The following is a 27,439-nucleotide window of genomic DNA, read 5'->3' on the forward strand; positions in this document are numbered from 1 at the left end:
CCGTGAACATTCAGCGGCGTTCAGGGCCCCTGCGCCCATGGTGGCAGCTGGCAGGGGCGCCGCTGTCACCGCGGCTGCGCTCGGGCCGCGCTGAAGAGCTGCTGGACGCCGCCGGGCCATTGTCGCGGGCTGCCGAGCCCCGCTCTGCGCGGCTCTCCGCGGGGCCGGCTGCGGAGAGGGGGCGGCGGCGGCCGCCAGCGCGGGCGGGGCGGGCGGGGGGAGGGTCCGGGCAGCCGCGGCCCCTCGGAGGCGGCGAGCGGAGCCCGGCGGCAGGTGGCGGCGGCAGCTCGGCCCCTTTAAGGCTACGGCCGCCGTAACCCGATCCCCGCCGGAGCATCCTGCGCCCGGGAAGGGCTGTCCCGTCCCCGACGCGGGGAAGGCATGGAGGAGGAGGAGGCGGCGCCGCAGCCCCCGTAACCCCGGTCCCAGGTGCGGCGTGCGGGGAGGGAAGGCGGTAGGGCGCTGAGAGGCCGCGGCTGGCGGGGCGGGGGCGGTGCGGCCCCTTTCCCCCGCCCCGCGGGGCTGCGCGGAGCGGCCCCTTCCCTCCCTCGGCGCGGGGCGGCCCCGGGGGCCGAGGGCCGCAAGCGGCGGCGCGGGGCGCGCTGACAGCGCAGGGCTGCGCGGGGCCGCCTCCTCCCGCGGCCGGAGCGAGCGCGGAGGGTGCCCGCTGCCTGCCCGCTGCCTGCCCGCTGCTGGGCTCTCCTGCCTGCTCCTGCCCGCTGCCTGCCCGCCCGGCGGCCGCTCGGGGCCGGTGCGAACGGCGGGTGACCGGGACGGCGAGGTAATGCCCGGCTCGGGGGCAGCGCGGGGGCTCTCCGTGCCCACCGAGGCTGGGCGGGTTCCCTCCTGGGGGCTTTGCGACTCTAGACTGCTTGCGGGGCTTGAGGAAATTCGGTAAATGGTATCGCAGCGGCCACCTCTTCCTGAGTGCCCTGCCTTTATAAGAATGCTTTTTCTGCCGGTTGCTTTGATGTTCTAAGAGCAGAAAGCTCTTAGTGGAGTGGAGTTTAGGGTGTGAATAGCCTTAAATAGAAAAGGGACCGGCTTAAGTGTGAGTAGCTTGAATTTTGTTGTGTTTCTCCTTAACGCTGCTTACTGAGCTAAATAAGATACCAAACGAATAGGATCTACCATTCAGAACCAAGAGCACAGCAAAGCCCCAGCACTGCTTTTGTTACTGGGCTTATTATAAAATGTGGAAACAGTCAGTAGTCCAGTGCTGCTCTCTGCAGATTGGTCTGACAAGTTTTACAGCTATTGGATTTGGCTTTTAGTTTTAAGCGGATCAGGAGAGCACGGTATTTCATGCGATGTCCTGGTATCAATAGCAGCTTTACGGTGTAATCTTGTTTGGAAATTGATCCCACTCATCTGGAAATCCAGCCTCGAAGAAAGTAAGGGCTGTGGACCTTAAACCTTCCACTGCACCTTCTTACCATGTCTTGTTATACTGTTGCATTTCTTATTTTTATGATGTGGAAACAGTAGGGAGGAGAATGTAAAAGCATGTTGTACCATGCTTTTGATGGTACAACACTAGATAACTTTCCTGCTCCTTTATCCTCTTTTGTTAAGTGCCAACTGTTTCTATGAGGAGTTCATAGTGTTATCATATTGGGGGTGAATGGATATTGCTTTTTCTTCAAGTAGAAACAGAATTGCAGGAAAACCACTGCATGTTAATAGCAAATGAAATCCAACATATTCTTGGCTCTTATGGAGTATGATTAAAAAAACCTGTGTTATTAACCTTTTCAAAGTTATTGGGTCAGTGGAGTAATTTGAAATCACTCTAGCCATGTAAGCAATACCTTGCTGAAAAAATGTTAGTTTCAAGTGTTTGGTAATATTTATTTACCTAAAGACTCCATTGAAAAGCTACAAGCGTAAAGTTCTGTTCTCATGTAGTTGCTGTCTAACCAAATGTTTTAAGACAGTAATTTTGGGTAAGTGAGGCAAATGCTAATGGTGGAGAACCAACCTGTATATTTTACTGTTTTTCCTGCATACAAAGTAGTTACACTAAACCTCCTCCCCAGCCAGCCTCCCCTTAGCTCAAACCCTGTATCAGCTGACAGAACAGTAATCAATGACTATGCAGTTTGGGTGATAGAGTGTCTGCACATACATAATCCACAAAGTTGTGTATCTTGATCAGGCTTTGCTGTACAGCTACAAGAAGATACCTGGAAAAAAAACCCCACAGTGTAGTTGAAGCTGCCTGGCTTACTAACTTTGGACTTTGTCAAGGAAAATTGTAATCAGAAGCTAATTGTGCTTGTTTTAAGTCAACAAGCACAATGCAACAAACTGTTTAGGTCCAGCAACATGAATAATTTTTCTTGTAAATGAAAAGAAAATTTGGTAAAAACCAGTAAATTTTCATGTTTAACAGGATACAGTTGAAAACAGCCTAGGCATATGAGAAAATAACAACCTATAGATATGGGACAATATTTATAGTTGAAAACATGTGAAATGCTGTATTTACACCAGGTTCTTGAAATGAATTAAAATATGACACTATTAATTGCTGAAGTAAAGCATAAAATTATTCTGGACTTGGTAGTTACTATACTTAAACAGCATCTTGATAAGCATATTTGAAATCAGGCTTGCAAAACTTGAGCATCTCTGAGACCAGCCAGGGAGGCTTAGTGATTAATTTTTTGTCTGCCTCTCCTCTGAAACCATTGTACCATTCTCCTTCATGGGCATCATGGTTCTGCACTTGCTGAAAGTCAAGTCATGCACTTTGCATGCAAGTATCTTTTTTAAAAATGAGTTCCCTCCACAGGCTCCTTAGGTGAAATGTTAGTCTTCTAATGCATTTCTTTCAAGGCATGTTTGCAAGGTTTGTTTAATTCCATAATCTGTATAAAATGAACACCTATCAAAAGCTGAAACATTACTTACCTAATATAATCCTCTGGTACTGAGGAAACAAAGCAACACATGGTTTTCTCTTGTCCAAGAGATTATGTCAGTGTCTTTGCAACTCAGAGATACTAGTGTAGTCACTGCAGATGAATAAAATGTAGCATCATGAGAATTGCTGTATTTTAGTCAAAAGGATGAAGTAAGTGTGGTTACTGCTCAGTGGTTTTGCTATTTTTCTGAAGAGATTTGTATTTAACCTGGATTTTGGCTTCCTTTATTAAACCAACTGATAATTTCTTTTTCCTTATGTTGTCCAAGAGAAGACTTGGTTGCTACAAATGAGATAATGTAATAAAGGTTTGTCCTTGGGGTTAGAATCTGGAACTGGACACCATACAGTGCTTCTCAGTGGGTTTAAACTGGTAGATACTAAATTGTTTTATTCCTTCAAATGGTAACTTTTTAGAAAATTGAGCTTAACACCCATTGTCTCTGGTACTTTACACTATGTGAAAAGGACTGAAAGTTTGGTTTGTGTTTTGTGTCTTCTTGATCAGTGGAGGGAAATGGAGAAGTATGTGGAGGATCGAGAATACTGAATATTCAGGATTGAAAATGAAATTGGAAGTTTTGATAATGTTAAAAAGTATGCAGGACTTACATGGTGCTGCCCTAGAACAGGTCATCAGAAAACAACTGGAATCAATTAGTTTGATGAAATGCACTGCAGTGTGTGTATATAAAAATTTTAGTTTGGATTAAAAATGCATTTATGAACTGAATCATCCCCTGTGATTTGTGTTGCATAGCTGTCCCAGAGCTTGCAAGCTGGATTCCTTTTGGGTTCAACTGAGCAGGAAGATAGGCCCTAGGAACACATCAAATATGTTCCAAGAGTTGTGGAGTCCCTAGGACAGGACTAAAGCGGGTCTGAAGTAAGCACTTGAAATCTACATGATAGAGGCAGGTTTCACTCAGCAAATCTGCTCTTACTTGTCCTTCATTCTGTGGGTACTAGTCAGAGGAAGTTTTATTGCCTTCAGTTCTGGGAGAATAAATAGAAAAGGAAGAGGTAGAGGGGAAAAAGTTTGAGACCATTGAACCTTCTGCTTCTAAGTCTTTGAAGATGAAAGTATGTTTTTTCTGATCTATATGTTTCAATATACTCACCATTTACACCCCAAAGTGAGAATATTGTACTTAATTAAAAAAAAAAAGTTATTATTTTGTTATTATGGTGGACTTTTTCCTCTATTTTTTTCCTCCTGAAGTTCAAGTTTCTTACCATCTGCAATGCAGATACAATTTCAAAAATCTAAGGCATGTTCACTCATTCTGTAATGCATGTGAAATAAAGGTGGACATAAATGTATTGTGTCATTGTATCGCTTTTGCTGACCATTAGGTTGCTGTGGTACCATCAGATTATGCTGTCCTAAGTCTTCATTTGTTTTTAGATATTTTCTTAAGTAAAACCAAAATAAGTAACAGCAGGTTTTTTCATAGGTGTTAAAATAATTATTTAAGTATTTGAAATGAAGCCATTTGACTTTTTTTTCCCTTTCCAGTTCAACTTAATATAAATTGACATTTTTTGAGTTTGTAACTTTTGCCAGTCTTGGAGTGTAAACCACTGTCAAATTGGGATGCATGTCAGAAGTTTGTGGCTTCTGGGAAAATATCATTCTGTGTTGCAAATACTGTTGACTCAGGAAAAACGACTGAAGCATTTAGAGACTGACAGTTCTGTTTGGAGTTGTTTTGGTGTTTAGACCTCATGAAATAGCTGAACATCCAGCATCTGCAAAGCCAGTCAGCTCTGATGATAGAGGCTTTCCACTGAGTGTGAAGATGTGGAGGTCTGAGTTCTGTGGAGGAAGAAAGCTCCAGTGTAATTGCCCACAGCCCGTCCCAAGGACGAGCTCTCGACGAGCCCAGCGTGGATTGGGAGCTGCTGTCTCTGCAAAGTGCGCAAACAGAGCTGCAGCAAGGCTACTGCTTCTCTGGGCTGACCCAAAAACCTCTCTTCTGTGCTTATCTGATTGCATTGTTGCGTTTTGAACTCCTGTTGGCAGCAATCAATCTGGCAATAATGAAACAAGTTTTAACTTTGGAGGTTCTTGGGATGGGAGTGGAGGCTGCAGAGCTGGCAACTGGCCTGGTCATCACTGCCCTTTCTGTGTAGAAAAAATACATGCAATTTTAGGCCACAAAAATGTATAATATTCAAATGTTAAAAAAAAAAAAAAACCAAAACCAAAATGCAACTTATGTATCTAAAAGTTACTGTTAATGCTTAAGTAGAGACATTGAACGGGTTGAAACTTTTAGTGAATAACATTTCAATTGATAAGTTTGCTGTCACAAACACTTTCTTTGTTTGCTTAAAATAGTTAAATGAAGAATAGAGTGAAATTACCTTCTGCTTCTCTTCACAGGTTGAAGAACAATGGCCTCCTTCAGCAACCTGACTGTTGGCATTGCTCTTGCCAGTTTTACTGTATTTCAGCTCCTGTTCCACGTTGTAAGTTCTTGGGTGTCAACACGAATAACACCTGGTTTTAACAATCTCAGCGAAAAAAGGAAGATCGAATGGAATTCAAGGTAAAGTGTTCAAAACAACAGCAGTTAAAGACTTACCTGAAATCATGGACACCTGAACCACCTGTGTGTGTATGTGTAAAACTGAAGAAAACCCTGTTAGTTAAAGGTGAAGATCAGAGGGCTGGCTCTAGACACTGGACAAATAATGCATGCGAAATGCTGAGGCCCCTTCGTGGAAACATAGTGTTACTAACACTTACATTAAATGCTTTGTTAGACAGTGATGCCCAAGTGAAGGTCAGTACAAAGATAAAACAGTGACTGGTGAGAGGTAATGAACTGAAGGGATGCTCTGTGATGCTTCCAGTAAAGAGAAGAGATAAAAAATTCCTTTCCAAACATCTATGTAAATCAAAACTATTGCAATTTCTTTGAAATCCCAGTGAATCTCTGGGACCAAAGCAGTTTGTTCACCTGGGGCTACTACACTGCAAACTGTTTTATATAGGTTAAGGTTTTCCAAGGAATTTAATGACACTTTGGTGTAGTATTGAGAAGAGTCAGGTTCATGTGTGTTGTAGGGAAAGGAGACTGCAGGAGGAGGAGGGGAAGCTATAGCAGACGTAGTGTACACATGCAGGAAGGAGTTCTGGAAACTCAGTCCCAGAAACACAGATAGAGTGAGGAATGCTTTTGATTTCCATCAGTGGGATGGATCCCCCTGCATTTCATTTGTCCTCTCAGATACAGGACTTCTAGAAACTTGTTTGACCAGTGAGTCTTTTAAGCCATAAGGGAAGTATAAGATAGTAATTGAAAATGGGGTGATCAATGAGCTTTTATTTGCAACATACTGCTCTGAAAGAGTATATATGTTGCACAAGGTTCTCCAGTTGAAATGAATAGGTACAATATACCTTCGAGTAGCCTATTGCAACTTTGAAATATTTTTTCAGATGTTTCCCAAGTTTAAAGCTCAAAAATGTGTACTGTATGGTTGTCCCTGTACTCAAAATGCATTAGTTGCAGTTGTGTTCCTCCTCAGGGCTGTTTAGTATCAGGCGGATACAGAACTTTTAAAGTTGTTTCCATTGTTCAAGGCAGCATTAGCAACTCAAATAGCCTTGCCCTTCCATTTGGCAAATGTCCACTTGCAGTGTTCTTAAAGGCACCATCTTGATTTCAGTTCCATCTTTGAATAATGACCTGTCTGCCAGAACAACTGTGTAGGATGCCAGTTCACAGTATCAGTGCAGCTGAGGTTTACCTCTCTGTTCCAATTAACAATAAGAGGCAGACAGGGAAAGTAAACTAAACTGTTCCCATGTGAAGCTGAACTATTGTCTATAAGCCACATCAAATGGCCTTTGAATTGCATAATAGGCTTTATGAGAACTTGCCCCATGCCTGGTAGTGCTATGCTGGTGTAGTGCTTTGCATAATAACATGAATTGTTTTACACCTCACAAGTGTGCTGGAAATAAGCTGCTCCAAATCTCTGAGCTACTTTGTAATAAGATGTTTAACTGCTCAATTGATACAGTACCCCAGACCATGTCCTTTTTTACCTCTTTGCACATTTTTTTTCCTTGGGGTTGATAGCAGGATGTAGATGTTAGCACACATGCGAGTGAGTTGTGGTCCCAGGCTTCATCCAGCTCAGGAGTCAGAAGGCATGAAACACAAAGCATGGTTCATCAGCATCTTGTGGATGCTATAACTGAGGAGGGCATGGAGGGAAAGAAAGGCTGGCTGTGCCTGTGTTACTTCAGCTCTGCTAACCAAACACAGTGTTTGTCAAACTGCCCTGTCACTCCAGTGCTTCACTGGAAACACTGAGATGACCAGAGGCCTCAAGGAGTATCTTGCAAGCTCAGAGAATGCAGAGGAGTATGTATTTGTTCTGCTGACAGCTCTGCAGGTAGAGACAGTTACTATGTCCCAGTAAAATCTGTTGGTTTCATTTAAATTATTTAAAAGTAGATGGTTCTTATTTTGTCCTATATTGAACTGGTGTAGGGAGTGCACACACAAATGATTCTGTTGGCAGTGCTAAGGAAACTGGCACAGAGGATGGTTATGCATTTTTATCAGCTCAGCTGGGTCTGGAAGAGGGCATCTGCCTGAAATGAGCTGTAGCATTGAAAATATATTGTTGCAATTTGGAGGGCTTCATAATGAAGTATTTGAGCTGCAGCTCTTGACTCTGTTTTCCATGCTGTCAGTTTGTTCATTCTGACCTTCCAAGAATTATGAACTGATAAAGTAATTGCTTCTGGCATCTGAAGTACATGGATACTCAAATTGAGTTAAAAACTGTATTTGCTCATGGATGTAGTATAACTCTTCAAGTTGTGCATATATTCCTGTCGCCTCTCCTGTAATACATGCTTCTACTGCTATTAAATAGTTGAGAAAAAAATATATTCAATAATAAAAAAGCAAGTCTGCAACCTAGCATTGCAGCTTTTTTTTTTTTTTGTTTGCAGCTTAATGAGGAGTTAAAGGATGCAAGCTTTGAAAAAAATTTCAAGGAAATGTAGAGAGCTTGATAGCTTGACCTAGATTCCTTATTAAAATGGACTGTTGTACTATTTCCCTTTTTCTGCCCTGTCTATGAAAAAGCTTCAAAGTCCAGATTTAAGGAGGAAATCTGTTGCCTCTTCTTATCTTTCTTTTTTTTTTCTTTTATTTCACTCCCACCAAGTGTTCTACTTGTGTATAACTTGTATTCTAAACAGAAAGGTTCAGGTAAATGGCCTCTTCAAAGACAAATTACAATTGTAAACTAATGAGCTATATTTTAGGACAAATTTTCCTTCTTGTAGCATTATCCTCACCTCAAGTTCAAAAATTCCAGGTATTTTTCAGACAGTAATATTGCATGTTCTACTTTGTTTTTAAAAAGAAGAAAAGTTCCTATCTTTTTTAATCCTGTGTTACAAGAGTAGACCTTTTAATTAAACTATTAATTATCATTAAAATTCTGATAATTAAATTTTCTTTCTTTGTTCATAGAAGAAAGGGCAGAAGTGCAGCCTGTGCTGTAATGATTATTAATCGTTCTCATCCATTTTTTGACTACTCATATTATACTAATCTCCATTCATTTTCTGGCACACTATTGAAAAAGCTGCTGAAAATAGCACAGTGACACTCTTGAAACAAATTGTAAATACAGTCTCTTTTATGAATAGTTACGGAATTCTATTGCCAGTAGATAATAATACCACTTCTGGAAGCGGAGTAGGGATTGTAACCTCTTTCTTTGCAAAGTCTTCTGCAGGAAGTAAGATGTTTTCTTCAAATCTTGCATGGTAGAGCTTAGATTCCTGAGAGTGCCTTAAGGACATCTAAAATATTAATGACTTCCAAATACATGTATTCAATATGTACAAAGACAAGAATAATAACTAACAGCATCTGTGCATTTGTGTGTATATTGTTGGTGCTGTGAATATGGTGTGAAGTGTTTCCAATCACACAGCACTGAACTTAGCTCTCTCATCTTTCAAACAGTATCTGTGATTCCCTATGGATATTTTTTCACATCATTTTTTTTTTCTTTCTAATTACATTTGCAAAGTGGGAAATCTGACAGTAGCCACCCCAGTATTAGGTGCAGCTTATAGTTGTGTTAAACCCATGGCTAGGGCAGGAAGGTTACACATTTTGGACCCATGCCCATTGCATTGTTCTACCTTCCAAGAATACGTGTGGACTGAAAGGGCAGGAGGGGCCCTGGCCTGTGTGCTGGCAGAAACCCTGCTGGGGCTTCTGTAAATAGATATTTCTCTAAAAGTGCATGCTTGTTAGCATGCAGAGTTTATCTACACTGTGCATGCAGCCTGTAAACTGGAGACTATTGTCTTTGGGGGAAAAATGTGTCTAGTACCCAGGTAGGGTCAAGGCAGCTTTGATTACTGTGACGTTTATTTTGTATTTCCCTTGTCCAATACAAAGCTGCTAATTGATATAAACCTGTAGCTGTTATACCTTGGGTACTCAGCTGCAACCAAGTTGTACAAGTTTTCTCTTTGAATCTACTTCAAACGCACTAGAAATTCTATCTGAAGCTTAGGATTTTTCATTTAATGCCACTTTCCAAATCCAAACTAGACTTATTATGGGTCTTTTATTTGGTGCCTGAAAGGAGAAACCGGCTGCTGCAGGACTCCTGGACTAATCCGAGTGTGAAATTCCATATGCATTTTGGAGCAAATGGGACAATACAGGAAACACTTGTTAGAAAACTAGATGTCATGCTGTCTTAAGGATTCATTAATATATGGGATCATTTGAAGAAAACTTAGATCTCCCTTACTTTTAAGACTCACTTTGTATCTAATATTGTCAATCCCATTCCAATCTAATAGATTCCTTCTTCTGACTGTTTTTCCCCACCTGTCATTGTGTAGGGGGTTGGATGTAGCATAGGGAACAGATGATTGTCTCCCACAGAAGTATCTGCAGGCAGTTGAGAATGCCTTTGGATACATCCTACCTTAAGCACAGCATGGGAAGTTGTGAATGGCAGTACCTCCTTGTGACTGTGATCTCTTTTTCAGGACAGTGTCCACATTCCATGCCTTGGTGGTTGGAGGATTTTGCCTTTACATTTTATTGTATGATGATGCTGTTAATGCTGACCCTCTCTGGTAAGGCGTGTTACATACGTGTTGTGGTTACATAGTAAAAGAACATAACTGAGAAGAAAAAAAAAAAAGAATCCTGCAGTGTATTAACTACTGAATGATTGTTTCATTTTCCATTAAAATATGCAGTTGTGATGAGTTCATTTTTGTCTGTACTATTTGAAAATTTGATAACTATTGTGTAAGTGTCTTAGTTCAATGTGTCTCTGTGCACATCTCTGGAATAGATAAAAAACAAGCAGTTGATTTGAAATAGCAAATTATAAAAGAATAAACTGTAAGTCATTATGACTTAAACTCTGCTATTTACAGTAATAATTTTAAAGTGGAATTGAAAACCTGTAGTAGATCTGGATAGTGTATATCTGTGTGAAAGTTCTCCATTGAACCCTGCAAAGGGTTTGGATTCAATGGAGAGAGAATGTGGTATTACTGTCAGGTAATGCCTGAAAATAGATACAGTAGATCATAACAGAGACTGGAGCATTGGTAAGCTCCAGGGAAACATCAGCATCGTGTGTGACATTTTTTGATGGTCTAGCACTTCTCATAAAACTTTTCCCTTTTTTCTGTATGTACTAGAGACTAACATAGATGATGTAGAAATTGTTTTTCTGGTGGTGAGAATCACATGGTAGAAAATGTGGAGGTGGTAGAGATCAGATAAGGAGAGGGAGAAGATGTAAATAAGTGGATTTAGTTGTAGCTTCACAGGAGAACAGGCTCCTTCCTGTGACTGTTCACTTCATAGTCATTACAGTTTTTCAAGTTTGATGTTTGATTAGCATTTTATATGACTCTATATCTGCAAAGAAATTTGAAGAAAGTTAGTCGTATGGACTTTGGTTTGTTCTATCTGCCTGTGCATCTTTATGTGCAATTTATTTGCCCCACATACCTTCTTAGCAATCACCAAAGAGATAGTTCTTCCCATTTGCTTATTCAAGTCACTCCCTGTTTGTTACTCTGGGCTCTTGCTTGCATCAAAACTGGCCTGCAGACATCAGGGCTCATTAATTCCATTGCTCCTTCCACTCAAGGAGATAGGTCAGGAAGTCTGGAAGATTTTAGACTAAATTCCAAGTTCTCCATTTATTGAGAATAATTTGGGATTCTGACGTAGACCCTTCTTGAAGGGATGTGACAGGTGGACAGTGCAGCCATAGATGTTGTTGAAGTGTTGGTTTAGAAAGCCTAGAGGAGGTTTGAAGGCTCTTGAGCGCAGGCTTAGTCTTGGTGGTGATGTGAAGTGTGTTGGGACACCCGAGAAGTTTAGCTATGATGCTGCTGCTGCTGCAGCTTTGAGCTCTAACATGAAGCCTCTATGTAAAAAGTTCCTGCTAAAGTTAGGAGAACATATCTGTCTATACTCTTTGTCTAAACCTAAAGAAGCACTCAGCCCACCACATATGTAGCTCATGAAATCAAGTTTTGAAGCCATGGAAAAATGTTCCCATTTCAAGCTGTATTTAAAAGAATGTCTATGGCCAATCTTAACAGATGGAGTGAATTCCAGACTCTCCTAGTAATGATTTTGCTTCACCTAACAGCAGAATTCTGGTTTTATGAGTCTTATTTTCCTGTAAACTACCCTCTCAGTGAGGGGAACAGTTAGTTTTAGACACTAAGAAAGCTTTACAATTTAGTGATCAGATTGTAATAATACAGGAAATCTCTTCCCCTGCTCCATTCCAATAGGATTAAGAAAAAATAGTTAAGTAATAGCATTTTACTGTGTTCTGGCTGAGGCAGACTTTGTGTTGGAGTTGGCACAGCTAGGTTCCTTTTTTCTGGAAAGGTTTACAACAAGGATTGCTTTCACAGCTTGTCTTGAGCAGTCTACATTGTATGGATCTGTTGACCTGTCACTTGAAGCTCAATTCATATTTACACAAAACATAGCTAGATTAGTTGCACAATTTAATTTAAAAATTAAGTTACAATCCTTATGCCAAGGAAAAAAGACTTGCTTACCAAACTCCTCAAAGTAGGAATGCACAGATGACAGTGGAGAGAAGAACAAACATTGCTTGCTGTAACATGGATGCTTCCCTTTCTGGAGCTGTATTCACAAGGTTGGGTTTGTTGAATATTCTAGAGGAACAGAAGCTCTGTGTGTGCTACTAAGAGCTTTGCCTGCTGAATGTTTGGCACCACAAGGGAAGGGATAGAAGGTGTGGAAACTACTCTGAAAAGCATTTCTGCTCAAAGGTTCTTTGGCTTCAGAGAACTGGCAAATAATTCCTTTCCTGTGTCCTTCTACTCTGTTTATCCCTATAAACATCCATCTGATTATGAATATGAAAAGCACCAGCTGAGCAAGATATTTTTGTCACCCTTACCAAACTTTTAGCCTTGGCAGAAAACAAAAATGGAGACACAGTGTCAGTTAAGGGGCTAAGAGACAGAGACTCGGTTGTTCTCTTTTATCCTCGGTTTCCTGAGAAGCCAGCTCAGAGTACTTGCTGGGTTTCAGTTCAGATCTCTAGCAAGGCTCTTGGGGCAGTTTCTGTGCCCAGGCAGAGGTTGATCCTGATTAGGGTAGTTAGTAGGTGTCTTGTGTTTGGGTGGAAAAGGAATTCACTTGTGATTAGAACCCTTCTTAACTAGATTGCATAATCTCTTTCTGATGAGCCAAGACTAATGTGCCCCGATGGGCATTCTGTTTGAGATGTGTATGTCCTTTGCAAATTAGGCTGTAACTGTGTATTTTTGGTGTGTTTACAGGGGTGACCCGTCAATTGTGAAGCTGAATATTGCTATTACCACAGGCTACCTCATTTCTGGTAATTATGCAACATGTATACAGCATGCATGACCTGTTTATTTAGATTGAGTCACTATACCTATATGTTTATCCTGAGCCCCTGTGGTGAAGATGTGGTATGAGTGTACAATACAGTTTCTACTGTGGCTTTTAAAATTGCTAATGGATTTGTGGCTTGTGGTGAAATCACAGCATCTTGCTAGCAGATGTGAAAGATGGAACATCTCCCCAAGCACTGAGGAAATACCACTGTGTGGCTTTGGGATGGGTTGATGTGCAACCACCAGCTCCAGCTCAGTTTTGTCCTTTGGCCAGTTGAGAAGGTGTTGGAGCAGTGCCCTTCACTCTCCTCTCACTGCCTACAGCTCCTATCTCTTCTATCCTGTGTTTCTTCCTGTGACCTCAGAATGCTGGCAGAAGAATTTTAGTAACCCTCAATACAAGCTGAGGCAAATGGATCCTGCCTGCCCATCTTTTAGTCTCTTTTAAGCCAAAATTCAGTCATGTATAAAACATGTCAATTATTTATTTTGTATGTTATTTATTTCTACATATGTTTTATTTTCTTAATTTTTCTGTCAACTAAAATTGGCATGGGAATTTTGCTACAAAATGCTTTGGAACTTTCTTTTATGTTGTGTGGGGATAATACTGGCTTATCAAAGCAAAAAACTTATGACTTGGACTACTTGTAGTGAAAACTTCTCATGATAGGGTGAAGTCTCTGATCAGAGACTGGGCCACAGACTTGGTTATCTCATACTGGATTTCTCAACCCAGTGGAAGTGATAATCTGGTGATCAGCATATTCAGTTAAACTGTGCATTACTTTAAGTGTCTGGGGTTTTTCATAGCTTCAGCTACCATGTTTAAATTAATTAGTATCTATTTTTGAATAATTATACATTAAACTTTCATTATGAATTAATGAATGTCTTTGAACAGGCATCTCAACCTGACCACTCATTCTCTCTTACTTCCCTATATAGTTGATGTTTAATTATTAATAGGAAGTGAGCAGCTATGTCAGATGATGTAGAGCCCTGCCTGAGGATAGCTAATATAAAAGAGATCAAGGCACACTCTGGACTTTAGAAAGGCACAGGGGTAAAGTCTTTGATTTGAAACCTTGGTCAATAATATTCCAGTCCAAAGTACTCATTTGCAGAAAGTAGGGACAGAAATTGCTTGTTCCAGTACAGAGAACAAGATCTTCTGAATTCTCAGACCATCCTGAGAAAAGAAAGATTTTTTTAGTTGGGTTTTTTTTTGGTTTATTTTATGTTAAAACTTTCTTTTTAACACTAGCTTGCTATGTCACTTTTGCAGTAATTAGAAAATTGGGATTTAATAAAGCAAGTATGCTTCTTATTACAAATGCCTCTTGCAAAATAGTTTTGGTAAATGGTTCCAAATTTACTAACATATTTTACTTTTTGATTCAGAGGTTCTCCATAATAGATCCCTGCATTTGTTGCATTTATTTGTATATTTGCTATGCCCCCTGCAGACCTGCCTTTTTTATTAATGTCATATGTTCCAGATTTTTGGGGTTACAAGTGTGAGATCACTATGAGATTCAGGTTCCACCTTTTCCTTCCAAAATATTTTGGCTAAAGTTACTGCATCTGTATTTCCATTGATGTGGAAGGTAATCATTTATGGAAATTGTTGGGAGAATGCTGTTGCCTAATGCTTTGACTGAAGTAAAGTCTTTAGGATGAAGATGTTCTCTTCAGACATCATGAATTCAGAGGGTTTCTACTGATGCCCTATCTTGGTATATCTCTAAAATGTAGAGAAGCTATTCTGAGGTCAGTGATTGTATAATAAATAGTTCTTTATAGTTATTTCTGTTCTCTTGTAGATCTGTTGCTTATTATTTACTACTGGAAGGCAATTGGTGACAAATTTTTTGTAATACATCACTTGGCAGCTCTGTATGCTTACTATTTTGTACTGGTAAGTGCTGTATTTTCTTGTAACATAAGCAGATGAGATTAAAAAAACGGCTTTTGTAGACCTCGCTTAATGTTAAAAAAAATTTCACTGGTTAATGAAAGGCATACTTACACTTTGAATCATTATTCTAAATGTTTTTATCAGTTATTTATGGTAAATGCATGACTTTTCAATGTTACACTCCAACAAAATTGTGTAACTTTGTTGAAATTATAAACTTTTCTCAATTTTTGCTGTAAAGAGACTTTGACAGAATGGCTTTTCATTTGATTGTAGAACAGGGTTTTAAATAAAACCACAAGCTTGGATATTTAGTTGGAAAGTTAGAAGGAAATGGTTTCAAGGAGTTATGTTCTGCTTCTGTCTCCCAGGTAACAAGTGACAGGATGAGGGGACATGGCCACAAGTCGTGCCAGGGGAGGTTTAGTTTGGATAGTAGGAAGAACTTCTGCACTGAATGGGTGGTCAGGCAGGTGTCCAGGGAAGTGGTGGAACCACCATCCCTGGAAGTTTGAAAGGTGTGGATGTGGCACTTGGGGATATGCTTTAGTGGGGAGCACACAGAGCACAGCTAATGGTTGGACTCGATCTTGGAGGTCTTTTCCAACCTTAATGATGTCTTCCCTGCCTACTGTGTGACTCCTAGGCTTATAATACTGCAAGTGCTGAGATGCCAGATTACTGTCGGATTTCCCATGTAAGGGTTTAAAGGGGCTGAAGTAAGCTGTCAAGTAAATACCCTGTTTCTGGTTGAAGATAATTAAATTTACTATTATTATCATGGATGAAAGTGAATTAGAGCTGAATATTAAATACATTAAAATACCACTACCAAAGCTAATCCTCTGTGTAGAAAATTCATTAGCTGTTTCTGGAGGAAACAGAAAACATAATATTAGTGTGAGCTTCTTTAAAAACATTTATTTCTATGTGGATATAGCTCTGCCTGTGGATGCCAGTGTGTTGCTCTCAGTCTGTTGTCTTCACAGAAATTCACCCCCTAAATATCTTATTTCCAAATTGCCTTTTTGGGGGTAAAAAGAATTTGGTTAAACACACAGATTTTCTCTTTGGTGTAGTGCAAACTGACATGAAAAGCATGAAATAGTAGGTATTTGCTTGCTTGGTGGGGAAAGAGGAATCATGACACACACTCCATAGGTTGTTCAGGGAACCTAAGGAAATTAAAAACCCCCATTTTTTTTATCTCTACATCTGCAAACTGCTGCTTACTCAGCAATTGTGTATAGGGATAGTGTGTGTCACCTGGAGGAAAGAGCTCAGCTGGAGCGGGTGTGGAGTGGATGTGCCCCATGGAGGAGCTGTTCTGACCCACGGCACGGCAGGGACCTGGCAGAGCTGCTGGCAAGGGCTGCCCCTGCCCTCTGCAGGAGGGAGGAAAGGGCTCCCTGTGCCCTTCCCTGCTCTCAGATTGGAGCTGGCAAAATATGTTCCTACAGCAATGCAGGGAGACTTCTTCAGCATAAAGTGTTTCTGTTTGGGCTTGTTTAAACGTTGAAAAATCAGAAATGTTTATAATTCTTTCAGGCAGTAATGCTATCATGGTAATTAGTAATCTATGACTACTTGTGCAAGTCTTCTCTAGTTATTTTTTCGTGGCCATTTAACTGCAGGTCTTATAAAGGTTTATTTGAAGTAAGAAGCTGCTGATTGGAGATGTCCTGAAGGAAAATTGCAGCTTTTGTGAAAAAAACTTGCTTTGAAAGTGCAGGAAAGGTGGCCACAGCTGGCAACTCAGTTTGAATAAAGAAGTTGAGAGGATGTGTCATTCTGTGTATACTTAAAGACTCAAATGACAATTTCACATCTACATTGTTGATTTTTGTATGCCTGTTTTGTTTTGCTAACCAGAGCAAAGGTCTGCTGGCTTATTTTGGGAACTTCCGTCTCCTTGCAGAGTTCTCCACTCCTTTTGTCAATCAGCGGTAAGTGGTGAGGGAGGTTTTCCAGAGGTCTTTTAGAACTGAATCTGCATTACTATTTCTGTCACTTAGGAAGTCTTTTTATAGTTGTCGAATGTCTGCTGGCAGGGAATTTATATCTGTTGAACTAAGGATTACTATATGAAAGTCTTTTTTGCTATGAAAATGTTTTGCTGCTATAGCTGCAACAGTAATGTATTAATCTCCCAGTTCCTTTCTGGATTATACCAGGCTTTGTATGAAATGCCAGCTTTTTATGAAAATACCAGACAAAAAATTCACTAATAAAATATTCTTTTTTAACTTTTGTATATTCATTTATTTTTTATAATAAAGCCATCTTGAATATGGATGTTTTTTCTTTGTATCATGGACGAGGAAAAGAAGCAAGATAATATTGTCATCAGAATCCTAGAATGGAATTGCTTTGGTCTGTATAATTTGAAGTTTATTTTCCAATATTCCACACACGTAGATCAATATTCATATCTAGAATAATATACATGTATATGCTTTATTTGCCTTCAAAAATAGTTCTGCAAGTTATTTTGAGCACTTAACTATATCTGAAATGGTTAATCTTCACACCTGTGATTAGAGAAGAGAGGGGCTGAAGCTTCTCCTGCAGAGCTCAGAGCCTGCCCTGGCTGCTGGTTCAAGTGTTTTTCCCTGATGTGCTGCTGTATCAGAAAAGGAGGCTGATAATGCACGTACTGCTGCAAGGGGAAAGCTGTTATTGGAGTTTCATGGTGCTGTGGGGAGGGTGGCTTCTCCCCTTACTCTGTAGCCTTCAGGCCACAGCTGGGGGTAGGATTTGCCCCACAAGAACTTCACCTCAGGTGAGGGGCTTTGGTACAGAGCAAGGCTGCAGTCTTATCTTCCTCCAATTTTTTGCAAGGTAGGATAAGGATTTTCAGTGTATCAGATGCTTTTTTCTTAACCATGGTTTTTGGGGTGTATTTCTGCTTTACTGCTTCTATAAGTGTGGCATCTGTTTGCTTTTCCAGATGTCTGATAAAGAAAGGATAAGGCAAATAGAACCTGTATTCCTCCTGCAGACAGGCTATTGCCCATTACTGCATTGTGACTGTAATGTCTGAAGTGTTTTATGACACTGTAGCATTCCTCAGAGCTCTTACAGATAAAAAAGATTGTGCTGTGGTCCCTTTTGAGCATCAGTTTGGTAAACTGAAACTCACAGGAGGACAGGGTGGGATAATGGAGCTCTCCAGAGGCTGCTCTCCTCTGCCCCAGTGCAGTTGAGTGGGAGATATCAGTCTGTTGTGCACAGAAAAACTACAGACTAAGTAAACACTTCTTTAAACTTAATGAAAAAAGGGTTTATATTGATATTCATGTCCTAGTGAATGACTGTTGTCCCAGCTTCTAACAAGACAGGATGTCAGTTTGGGTTCAAGTGGGTTCCTACACTGATGCTTACCTTTCAGACTGTGGTGTTAGAAAGAATTGTGGTCCATTTGGCCATTAAAAGTAATTTATACTTTTAAAAGTAATTTTATACTTTTAAAATGCCCATGGTGAGATTATGGGTCTTTGAATACTGACATTTAGCACTCTCTCAGAAAAGCAGAAATTGCTGCAGGAGATAATAAAGTCCATTGCACTAAGAGATGTCATCTCATTAGTGCATGATTTTTTTCCATTAAATTTGAAGTGAATCAGACCCTTAAGACAGTAAGTAGGGGATAATGATAATGACTTACATTATGTTTCTTGTTTGCATTCTTAGTCTACCAAAAGAGCTCTTATTAAAATATAAAAAGATACGCTAATCTTAGAACTGTCTGTGTATTTCCTGTCTGTGTTGTTAGGGATCTCTAATTGGAGGTTGTCTCCATGCCAGGCATTTAGATCTTTTAATGTTAGTATCAGCATTTATGTAATTAATTCTGAACTGTGGTGGGTAAAATTGTAATGGTAACTGTTATTTACAGATTTTTTTTTTTTTAAATTTGCTGGAAAGGGAAGTTGCTAAACAGATACCAATTACCTATACTGGCATGTTGCAGTATGTTTGAAAACCATTTTTTGCATTAATTTTTGATTCTGCATTGTGTATATCATTGCAAGTAAGAGCTTTGATTGTTAATCTGACCAAACATGTCAGGTCTTTCTCTTCATGTCAGTAAGTGTTTCTATGGTGAGGCATCTTGCTTCCGGGCTGGACTGCCACCTCGAGTGCCTGGATTTTAATTGTCCTAGTTGCATGCTTAATGAATTTCTAGAATATTTCTCTTAGAGCTGGATGTCTGGAAAATCTTTTTAGTGTATTTATAATTACCTAGGTTGTAATCTGTAGGTAATTCAATTAAAAAATACTTTTAAAACCAGGTTTAGAAATGGTTTTTTGTTAAATTATTTTAGCCTTGTATCTTATTGGAGAAAAACTGATTATTTCATTTTCTTCCCCATCCCCCATTATGAATACAGTGATTTAAGTTATTTTGCTCTGGTCCCACCTGCCATTGCTGCACAAATTTTACTTGTTTATTCTGGTTTAAGTGTGAATCACAAAGGATTAGACAAGTTTGTTGTTCCTTTTTCAACCCTCAGGTTCTGTGTGCTAGGCAATAGATAAGTTATGCCTGTCTACTATATCTAGGAATCAATATGAAAGAATTCTTTTTTAAAGACTATTTGTAACCCAGCAGTAGATGGAGAGGCAGTTTCTAGATTTATCTTTTTTCATTGGGTAAGGTTCCAAGTTGTGACACGATCAAGAGTTCACAATGTCTGGTTCTGAAAATGTTCTTTCTGCTTTTGGGCAGTCACAAAATCCCAGGTACGAGAAATTAGAGCTCTGTTTGCATTACCAAATCCAAATGCAATTTTACAGTTGCTTTCAGTGAGACAGAGAATTTTAGCTGCTGTTGGTATAAACTATAACAGCAAATAATAAATATGTCTTTATGATTTTAAAATACAGTTTTATTGTATATTACACAGTAGTCACTGAAATGTGTATGGGTTGTCAGCTGGTTCACAATTCATATCAGGATTTTCTGTGGGTTATTCTGCAGTATACTGGATCTCATACCTTGCTTAAGTGGTGGGAAAAAGTGCAGCCAAGCAGAAGGATTTGTAACTAAGCCAAGACAAAGTGCAATAATTTAGAAATTATAAAGGTAGAAGCAATTAATACATGATGAATTAAAAATAAACTTGAAGTAAAGTAGTTTTTAATGAGATGGCTTCAAATCTGCCTGGTATTTGTGAACACTTCTTTTGCAGGTGGTTTTTTGAAGTACTGGGATATCCCAAATCTTCAAAGGCCAACATCCTCAATGGTGTGCTGATGACAGTTGTGTTCTTCGTGGTGAGGATTGCCGTCATGCCTGTGTATTACAGCCACGTCATTTCTTCATTTGGAACAGAAGGCTTCCAGAGATTAGGATTTGCAGCCCAGAGCGCCTGGATGATCTCAAGTGTTGTCTTGGATATTATGAATGTGATGTGGATGGTTAAAATTGCAAAAGGATGCTACAAGGTCATTTGTCTTATTGGACAGGAGGAAGCGAAAACTCATAAAAATGGAAAATCTACCTAGAAATCATACATAAATGAAATTTCTGCTATGAAAATAATTTGGGTTCACTGAAACAGTGCACATTTCTGCCATGGAATGCTCCTACTATGGAAACAAGGTATTACCTCTGTACTGACCTTACTCTTTCCCTAGCCACACTGCCTGCACGCCCAGGGCCACGCTTTGCGGATCCTGTCCAGTGAGGAATAAAAGCAAAAGCTCACACAGATGAGCTCCACATGGCTGTTGTAAGCAGTTGCAAGCATCAGAAATTAGAAAGGAGCAGACTGGTTACTGCTTATTGTCCACCAGTGTGTTCAAAGTGTTTCTCTCAGGTTTCTCTGATTAAAATGTTTTATAAATCCAGTGAATACTGACATATCTGTTTTTTTAGAAAATGAAAAATTCCCCAAACTCCTGATATGGTGCAATTTTCCAGGCACGTTTCTATGTTTTCTTCTAGGAATAACAATCAAGATTTCATTCTTGACAACTTTTTAATTTTTGCAAGAAAAGCTAAAAATTTGGCTTTGATTCTATGAAGTCTTTTACTGCTTTTTGTTCTGCCTTATATGAATGCAAACCATTTTGGGAAATTTTGAAATAATTTTATCTAAAATGCTGTATTATAAGACCACATGATATCTTAAGAGCTGTTAAAATTCTCCCATTGATGGGAAGGATTCCCATGTGCTGTCCTAGGTTACATGCAATAGTACATCTTCTAAATTCCCCATGGAACATTTTTTGTAAGTTAATATGGTAGATGATGTGTGGAAATGGCATAGTTCTTACTGAAGTGCTCTTTCCTTTGCTGCTACTGCCTTTGAGAAGTGCTGCAATTCTTCTCAGAGTATTTTTAACCATTGGCTATTTGGATTCAATGTTTAATTGCAAAGATGTAAAAATCTTCTGTATATGTGATGTGTAACCTTAAGTAATACTTATTTCTTTTATCACAAAAATGACCTGTTTGATATGAATTGTTGAGGGGTTTTGTCACATTTTCCATGTTAATGAAGTCAGAAATCCAAGGTGTGACTAAGAACACTCTTGAATTAACTGTGCCAAACTCGCCTAAAACTGTATGGTAATTCTGTAGAAGGAACAGTTGACCTCTGCAGACGCAATTTTATTTTTTTGTTTTAAACCACATATTTGTCAATAGATACTCAGTTACTCTGTCTGTGAACTTGAAGGCTTGGAGGTCATCAGAGAGGAATCTTACCATCTAGGAATAGTCCTAAATCTCATTTGTAATACAATTTGAGGAGATTCTGAGTTATGTTTTATTTAAAATTATTTTGAGAGCTATATTTGTGTAAATTTGTTTTGTTTTACTTCTTTTATCCAGAATTGTGATTATTGTAGCAATCTGTTAAAGCAATTTATTTGTAAACAGAAAAGTAGCATATTTACCCTGTGGGGTGATGAGTCCTGTTCCCTCTGACAAAGCTGGGTGACGTGAGCTCTCCCCTCCGCAGTCAGAGGTGAGTGCCCCGTGCAGCCCTCCCTGGGGAGGGACCAGGTACTCCCCTCATCCAGAAATTGCATGTAAGACCCAGGAGAACTGCCTAGGCTGAAATGCCTCCCAGCCAAGGCAGCTGCCTTGGTTTAGTTCCCCAGTTGAAATGCTGTCAGGGAGGATTGTTTGGACCTGTGTAAAATGCACTTTTGAAAGCCTAGTTCCATTGCTCAGCTTGGCAGGCTTTTTTCTAAAATTTTCCCAATCCTGCCTTGTTGAGGGAGATAGCAAGGATTGTCAGTACTTGTGGGTTTGGATCCCGTGGTTATTGACACTTCACAGCCTAAGGACAAAAGATCTGTTTATGCCTTGGGAGAGTTAACAATTCATCTCTTGGGCTGTGTGATCTGAGTGAGTGCAGTGCCTCATTTGGGCACCACTAAATCCACAGAGCTCAAAGCAATAGACTCTCTTTTATGCTTATTTGCAGAACCTGGTATCTTTTTAAATGTGATTTCAGTATACCTGATGCAAAATACTCTTTTCTTCACTTTTAACATCACTAGATCCCTGTGATTAATAGTTTTGTAAAAGCTTGTTCCTTTCTAAAATTGAGTAAATTCAAATGTTTTGGAGAAGTATGCTTGAAAACAAAAATCTGCTTTCTTTTTAGGGAAGTAGGATGAAAAATTGATAAGATGATTTGGAGAAACTCGTAGGGTGATAATTCATGAAAAGTTTCTGGAATTTATAATTTCTTAGATTGATTTTAATATTTCACTATTTTAAATATTTTGTTGTCAGTAGAGGCCATTCATTAAAATGGCCTACTTCTTCCACTTCTAGATAGACTTGTATTTGATAGGGAGGAAAAAAAAGTAAGTCAAGCTATAACAAAATTGATGTTAAAATAGATTTAGAAACAAAAAACAATCCAAAACTCTGCATACTATACTTTAGCCAACAGTCCAGGATTGAAGGGCAGTGGGATAATCCTTTTAGAACAGCTAGTATTTTGGATTGCTGCACAAAATTAGTGTAATTAAAAATCTATTTTGCAATGCATTAGCTCTAAATGTTAAATTTTTTTTTTAAGTTATTACAGTTATGTCCCGATGCATCAGAAGAAAATTTTCTTATTAAAAAAACCTATTAACAGCTGTGGTTTCAGCAAAGACTTTAGTAAACAGGCAGCAAAGTTGTGATGTACTGAATACAGCAGTATATAGGGCACTTTTTACCTGCCATTAAGAGCTTATAATACAGCAAATTAGATAGCTGTGGCACCCATTTTTTAATTGCACTTTATTAATTTTAAAAATGTGGTGAAATATTGATAAAATTTAATGTTGTAAGCTTGTGTCTTTGCTTTTTTATGTAAAAAGGTAAATGCATGGTAATTAGCATCGTAACAAATGCTTTTGAATGTAAAATCTTATTAGTGGCTTAAAACTTCTATTTTTAACAGATGCATTGTAAAAGCAGACTCTTGGCATGTCACCAGGTGTCTTTTCTGTGGGCATATCAAATGGAAGGAGAGACTCTTGTAAAAAATAGTTTGGTTTTCTTTTCTGTTCCATTCTTCAATACCAGGTGACAATAACTTGCTGATCATGGGACAGACTGTTGGTACCAGTTAGGCTGTATGTAGAAATGCAAGTTTCCCTTTTTATGGCTTTAATTTTTCATCAAAAGATGAGTAAATACCACTTTCAGAATTCTACAGGAGAATGGTAGGTTAGGTGTTCTGTAACTGATTTGTGGAATCAGTACTTGCAGAGAGGAAGTATACTTCAAATGCTCATTTTCTCAGAGTGTTTCAGTGGATTTCAGTGGATGCTGTATGGGTTATCTGTGTGAATTCTTCAGTGGTAAGAATTACATCTCTGAAGCCTACTCTACCTCTATAAATTCATGCTGTCTTGAGTGAGCTCCATAATTTAATAACTTAATTGCTTAAAAATATAATCCATTGCATAATGAAATATATGCACAGGAAAATGAGGGGAGCTGGCTTCATATATAAATTCTTAACAATTCCAAATTATATACTAAAATTTATTAAAAGTTAAATTAGTTACAGTGTTTGGAAGAGAATGACTTCCATCTTTGCTTCAAATATTGTGGGAGAAGATTACTCGTATTGCAAAACTAACAACCTAAGGGTAAAAGCCTACATAAGTGAGCAAATGCATTCAGACAGAGGAGAGGAGGAGGAGACTTTGAGTGCACACCTAGAGATCCACATGTCTTCCTACTGCTGTGGTTGGGACAACAGCAGACAGATACATAGCAGAAAGGTTTAGGTGTTTGTGTCTCTGTTCGCGATGGAAAATGAAATTTTATTCTTTAGAATTTTCAGGCTGTATAAAATGGAATACCAGTTGTTGATTATTGTATGAAGAGGACTTTTTTCCATGACCTTGTGTGTGTTTAAGCATATGTATGAACAAGCTTTATGTAAAAGACCATTTAATAGAGAAGTCTGAAAAATTGTTTTGTGATGCTTCTGCTGAGCCAGTCAGGAAAATAAAGGGCTGCTTGACAACTACTCCAGCTTAGGGTCTGGTGTGCTGTTGGCTGCTGCTGAAAGCCATCAATGAAGCAAATAGAAAGGGACTAGAATTTTCAGATGAAAAAGTGCAACTATAGAAGACTTTGAAAACTATTGCAAGCCCCTTTCATATTTTAATACCCTTCTGTACAACAGCATTATCTGGCTACAAGGAACTCCACGAGGGAAAGTTTGTTCCTGGTCAGATTTCTCTGTCTATGGAATACAGGCAGAAAAAGAATGGTACTTCATTGCTGATACCCTGATTGATGGCAGCCAGATGGAAATAGTGATATTATTTGTGAACTTTTAACCTTCATCCAAACCTGGATAAAATCTGTGTTAGGTGAAGTTCTTAGGATTTTCTGAAAGCAACTTGAAAGTTGTTTTTATGGCAGAGAAGATGAAATACGTGCTGCCTGGGTTGTTTAGAGATCTGGGATAAAGCATCAAGTCATACTTTTAGATGGTAACACTTGGTAAAGTTTCTTATCCATTTAAAATTCCTACTAGCTACCTCCTTTCAAAGTCTTGTTCTATTTATAATAACCAAGCACTTTATAGCTCAGTAAAGAATGGAAGGTAGCTATGAAGACTAAATCATATTGTTTGGTATAAGAAATATTTTGGCAAAATTTCTTCTGGGAACAGTTTCATTGTGTGGTGTCCTGCACTGAGAGGGCATCTGTTTAATACAAAGTATATACATTTTTAACTAGTTGTGGGTAAAAGAAGTGTCTGTAAGAGAGTGAAGTACGAAGAGATCAGCATGGCTTGGTATCAACCACATAATGATTCAGTGTGCTATTTATAACTTCCTACTTACTGAAATTGAAAATATAAAAGCAAATAAAATATTCTGTATTGTATCTTTGTTTTTAATCTATGTGTGGGATGTCAAACATTGTACTTGTCTTGTGGACAGGACATGCTTTTATGAGCCTATAAATATTTAAGTATATGAGAATCTGCACCCAAATGGAACATGTTGCATGTAAATCGTCTTCTAAGTTTTTAAATTTTGGTATTTTGAAAAATTTGCTAGGTTTGAAAGCGACATTTAAATATGAATACTAAGCTGTAATACCGAATACAAAATTTTGAATGCAATGTGGTTTTGTTTATAGTAATCCTATTCCAGTTTCACAAGAAACATCAAATCATGGGGGGAAGGGAGGAAAAGGGCTAATCATGAGCTCGGCTATATAATTTGCACACTTAGTATGCACACATCCAAATGTCCTGGATTTGTTTCTAGCATGCATTTACCAAACAGTGTTTTCTTCAGTATTGACAGATACCTATTTATGCAGAATAAGCACAGCTAACCTGTTATAAAATCAAATTACAAAACCTGTTTGGAACAAATGAGTTACAAGTTAGGCATAAAAAATGGAGCCTGTAATTCAAAAATGTTTATATAATCTATCTAAGAAGAAACTTGCTGAGTTTATCTAAGTTATGTGCAGAGCAAGGATGAAAACTGTAGATTCTGCTAGACTGATTTCTGGTAAATTTTGACAATCTGTTTTGCAGTAAATTCTAATAATGTCACAAAATGTCAGGATCACATTATTAAATTCAACTAGTAATGTGACCTGATCGGAGTAGCAATCCTTATCATGGCACAAGAACTTAAACATGCAATATAACAATTCTGAAGATTGGTGATAAAAGTAATCCATCATAGCAAAGTGAATTATTAAGTATTATGGGTTTAAATTTACTTTCTATTACAAGAAAGAATCTAAATTATTTTGTTAGCATTTCAGTGATATTGTAAAGCATTTCTGTATTTTGTTTGAACAGTTTAGGAGCTTGCATAAAATTATATTGGCTGATTTTTTTTTCCCCTTTGATATATGCAATAATGTCAATAAGCAATAAATTGCATGTTGTATGCAAAGTATTGGTACATCATAATAAAGAAAAGGAACACAGCTTCTTATTTTGTGAATTTTTCTTTCTTAATATGGTAAGAGTTTATGTACTCATGAAAGAACAGTTTGGGGGGGGTTCAATTCTGAAACAACTGGCTTTTATGGTATCTTGAGATTTCATGCTGTATCTTATTTTAAAGAAGGTGAAGATGGATTTATGAGGTCTGAGCCCCACTGTTGCTCAGGTGGCTGGAATTTTGAATGCTGAAATTCTATGTAGGATATCACTGGGGCCAGTAATGTAACTTAAACTATAAATTTGTGTATTGGGGAATTGCATATAATGTAAATTTGTGTATTGGGGAAGAACTTTTGGATTGGATAGTATAATTCTATTGCATTGTCTTGCAATACCACGTGTCAGGGCATAGACTGGACAGTTTTCTGAAGGCTCTGGGGATAAAGAGCTGCTATTGACAGCATATTATAAATAAGATGCACTACACAGTCCCTTACTGAATACCAAAATGGCAATTAAGTTCCTAAGTATGGCAATTCCTAGGTTCTATATGTGCATGGAAGCATGAATTGTGTGGTAAAGCCTACAGGTTTCTTTGAGCATCCCTAGAGAGTGCTGCTGTTTTATATCTTAACCACTGGCTTCCAAGCATAGGTTTCTTTGGGTTTTCTTGTGTTATGCACTGGTTAAATTGCTAGATGAAATCACAAAGCAGTCCAGTTTTTTTACTTTTTTCCTTTCAGTTTTTGAAGGTTATTTAGTTGCATTTGTAAATTATATACTTAAGGTACTAACTTTACACTGCTAGTGTAGTAAACTACTCATTAACTAATGGGTCTGATAGAAAGTGAGTGGGAGTTTCTGGGAACAGATGTTCTTTGGGGTCAGATGCTATATAGGTCAGATTTCCAAATGCTTGAGGAAGGAAAATGGGGCTTGGTAGGAGGCTTTTGTATTGGCACTAGGCAGCTTTTAACACTGAATAGTGAGAAGGAAGGACTGAGCACGGCTGGGAACAAGGGGTGCCTTTCAGTGAGCCATTCTTAAACTGATGTATTCAACAAATCTTGCTTAAAGTGTGAGAAACATTATCTCTCCCTAAGATGTAGGATATAGGAAGTATTTTTTTATATCTGCTTCTTTGTCATATTCGAATGCACAGGTGCTTTTCATTTTCTCCCCAATTTTTTTTATTACTCTTTGTATTCTTGCTGAAAACTTTG

At 38.8% G+C, this 27,439-nt stretch overlaps 1 protein-coding gene across 2 annotated transcripts; it reads left to right on the top strand.

Moving 5' to 3' along the window:
- The first annotated feature begins 268 nt into the window (after nucleotides 1–268).
- Nucleotides 269–26,248, top strand: LOC311156803 (TLC domain-containing protein 4-B-like). 2 transcript variants are annotated; one of them, XM_084211052.1, is made up of 7 exons: nucleotides 269–429; nucleotides 5,319–5,484; nucleotides 9,993–10,082; nucleotides 12,807–12,865; nucleotides 14,714–14,808; nucleotides 16,681–16,754; nucleotides 20,004–26,248. In XM_084211052.1, the coding sequence occupies exons 2-7, from the start codon at nucleotides 5,330–5,332 to the stop codon at nucleotides 20,317–20,319; spliced, it is 789 nt and encodes a 262-aa protein (XP_084067178.1). In that variant the 5' UTR covers nucleotides 269–429; nucleotides 5,319–5,329; the 3' UTR covers nucleotides 20,320–26,248. The 2 variants fall into 2 exon arrangements, with proteins under 2 accessions (XP_084067178.1, XP_084067179.1); XM_084211053.1 differs by lacking the exon at nucleotides 269–429 and adding an exon at nucleotides 650–781.
- The last annotated feature ends 1,191 nt before the right edge of the window (nucleotides 26,249–27,439 follow it).

The sequence above is a fragment of the Fringilla coelebs genome (genome assembly GCF_963513975.1).
Source record: "Fringilla coelebs genome assembly, chromosome: 9".
Taxonomy (NCBI): Eukaryota; Metazoa; Chordata; class Aves; order Passeriformes; family Fringillidae; genus Fringilla; species Fringilla coelebs.

Excerpts from the sequence above, each read along its gene's own strand:
- LOC311156803 (XM_084211052.1), top strand. The coding sequence starts at position 5,330 with ATGGCCTCCTTCAGCAACCTGACTGTTGGCATTGCTCTTGCCAGTTTT. Across the intron at positions 5,485-9,992 it reads AAGATCGAATGGAATTCAAG|GACAGTGTCCACATTCCATG; the intron begins GTAAAGTGTTCA and ends TCTCTTTTTCAG. Across the intron at positions 10,083-12,806 it reads GTTAATGCTGACCCTCTCTG|GGGTGACCCGTCAATTGTGA; the intron begins GTAAGGCGTGTT and ends GTGTGTTTACAG.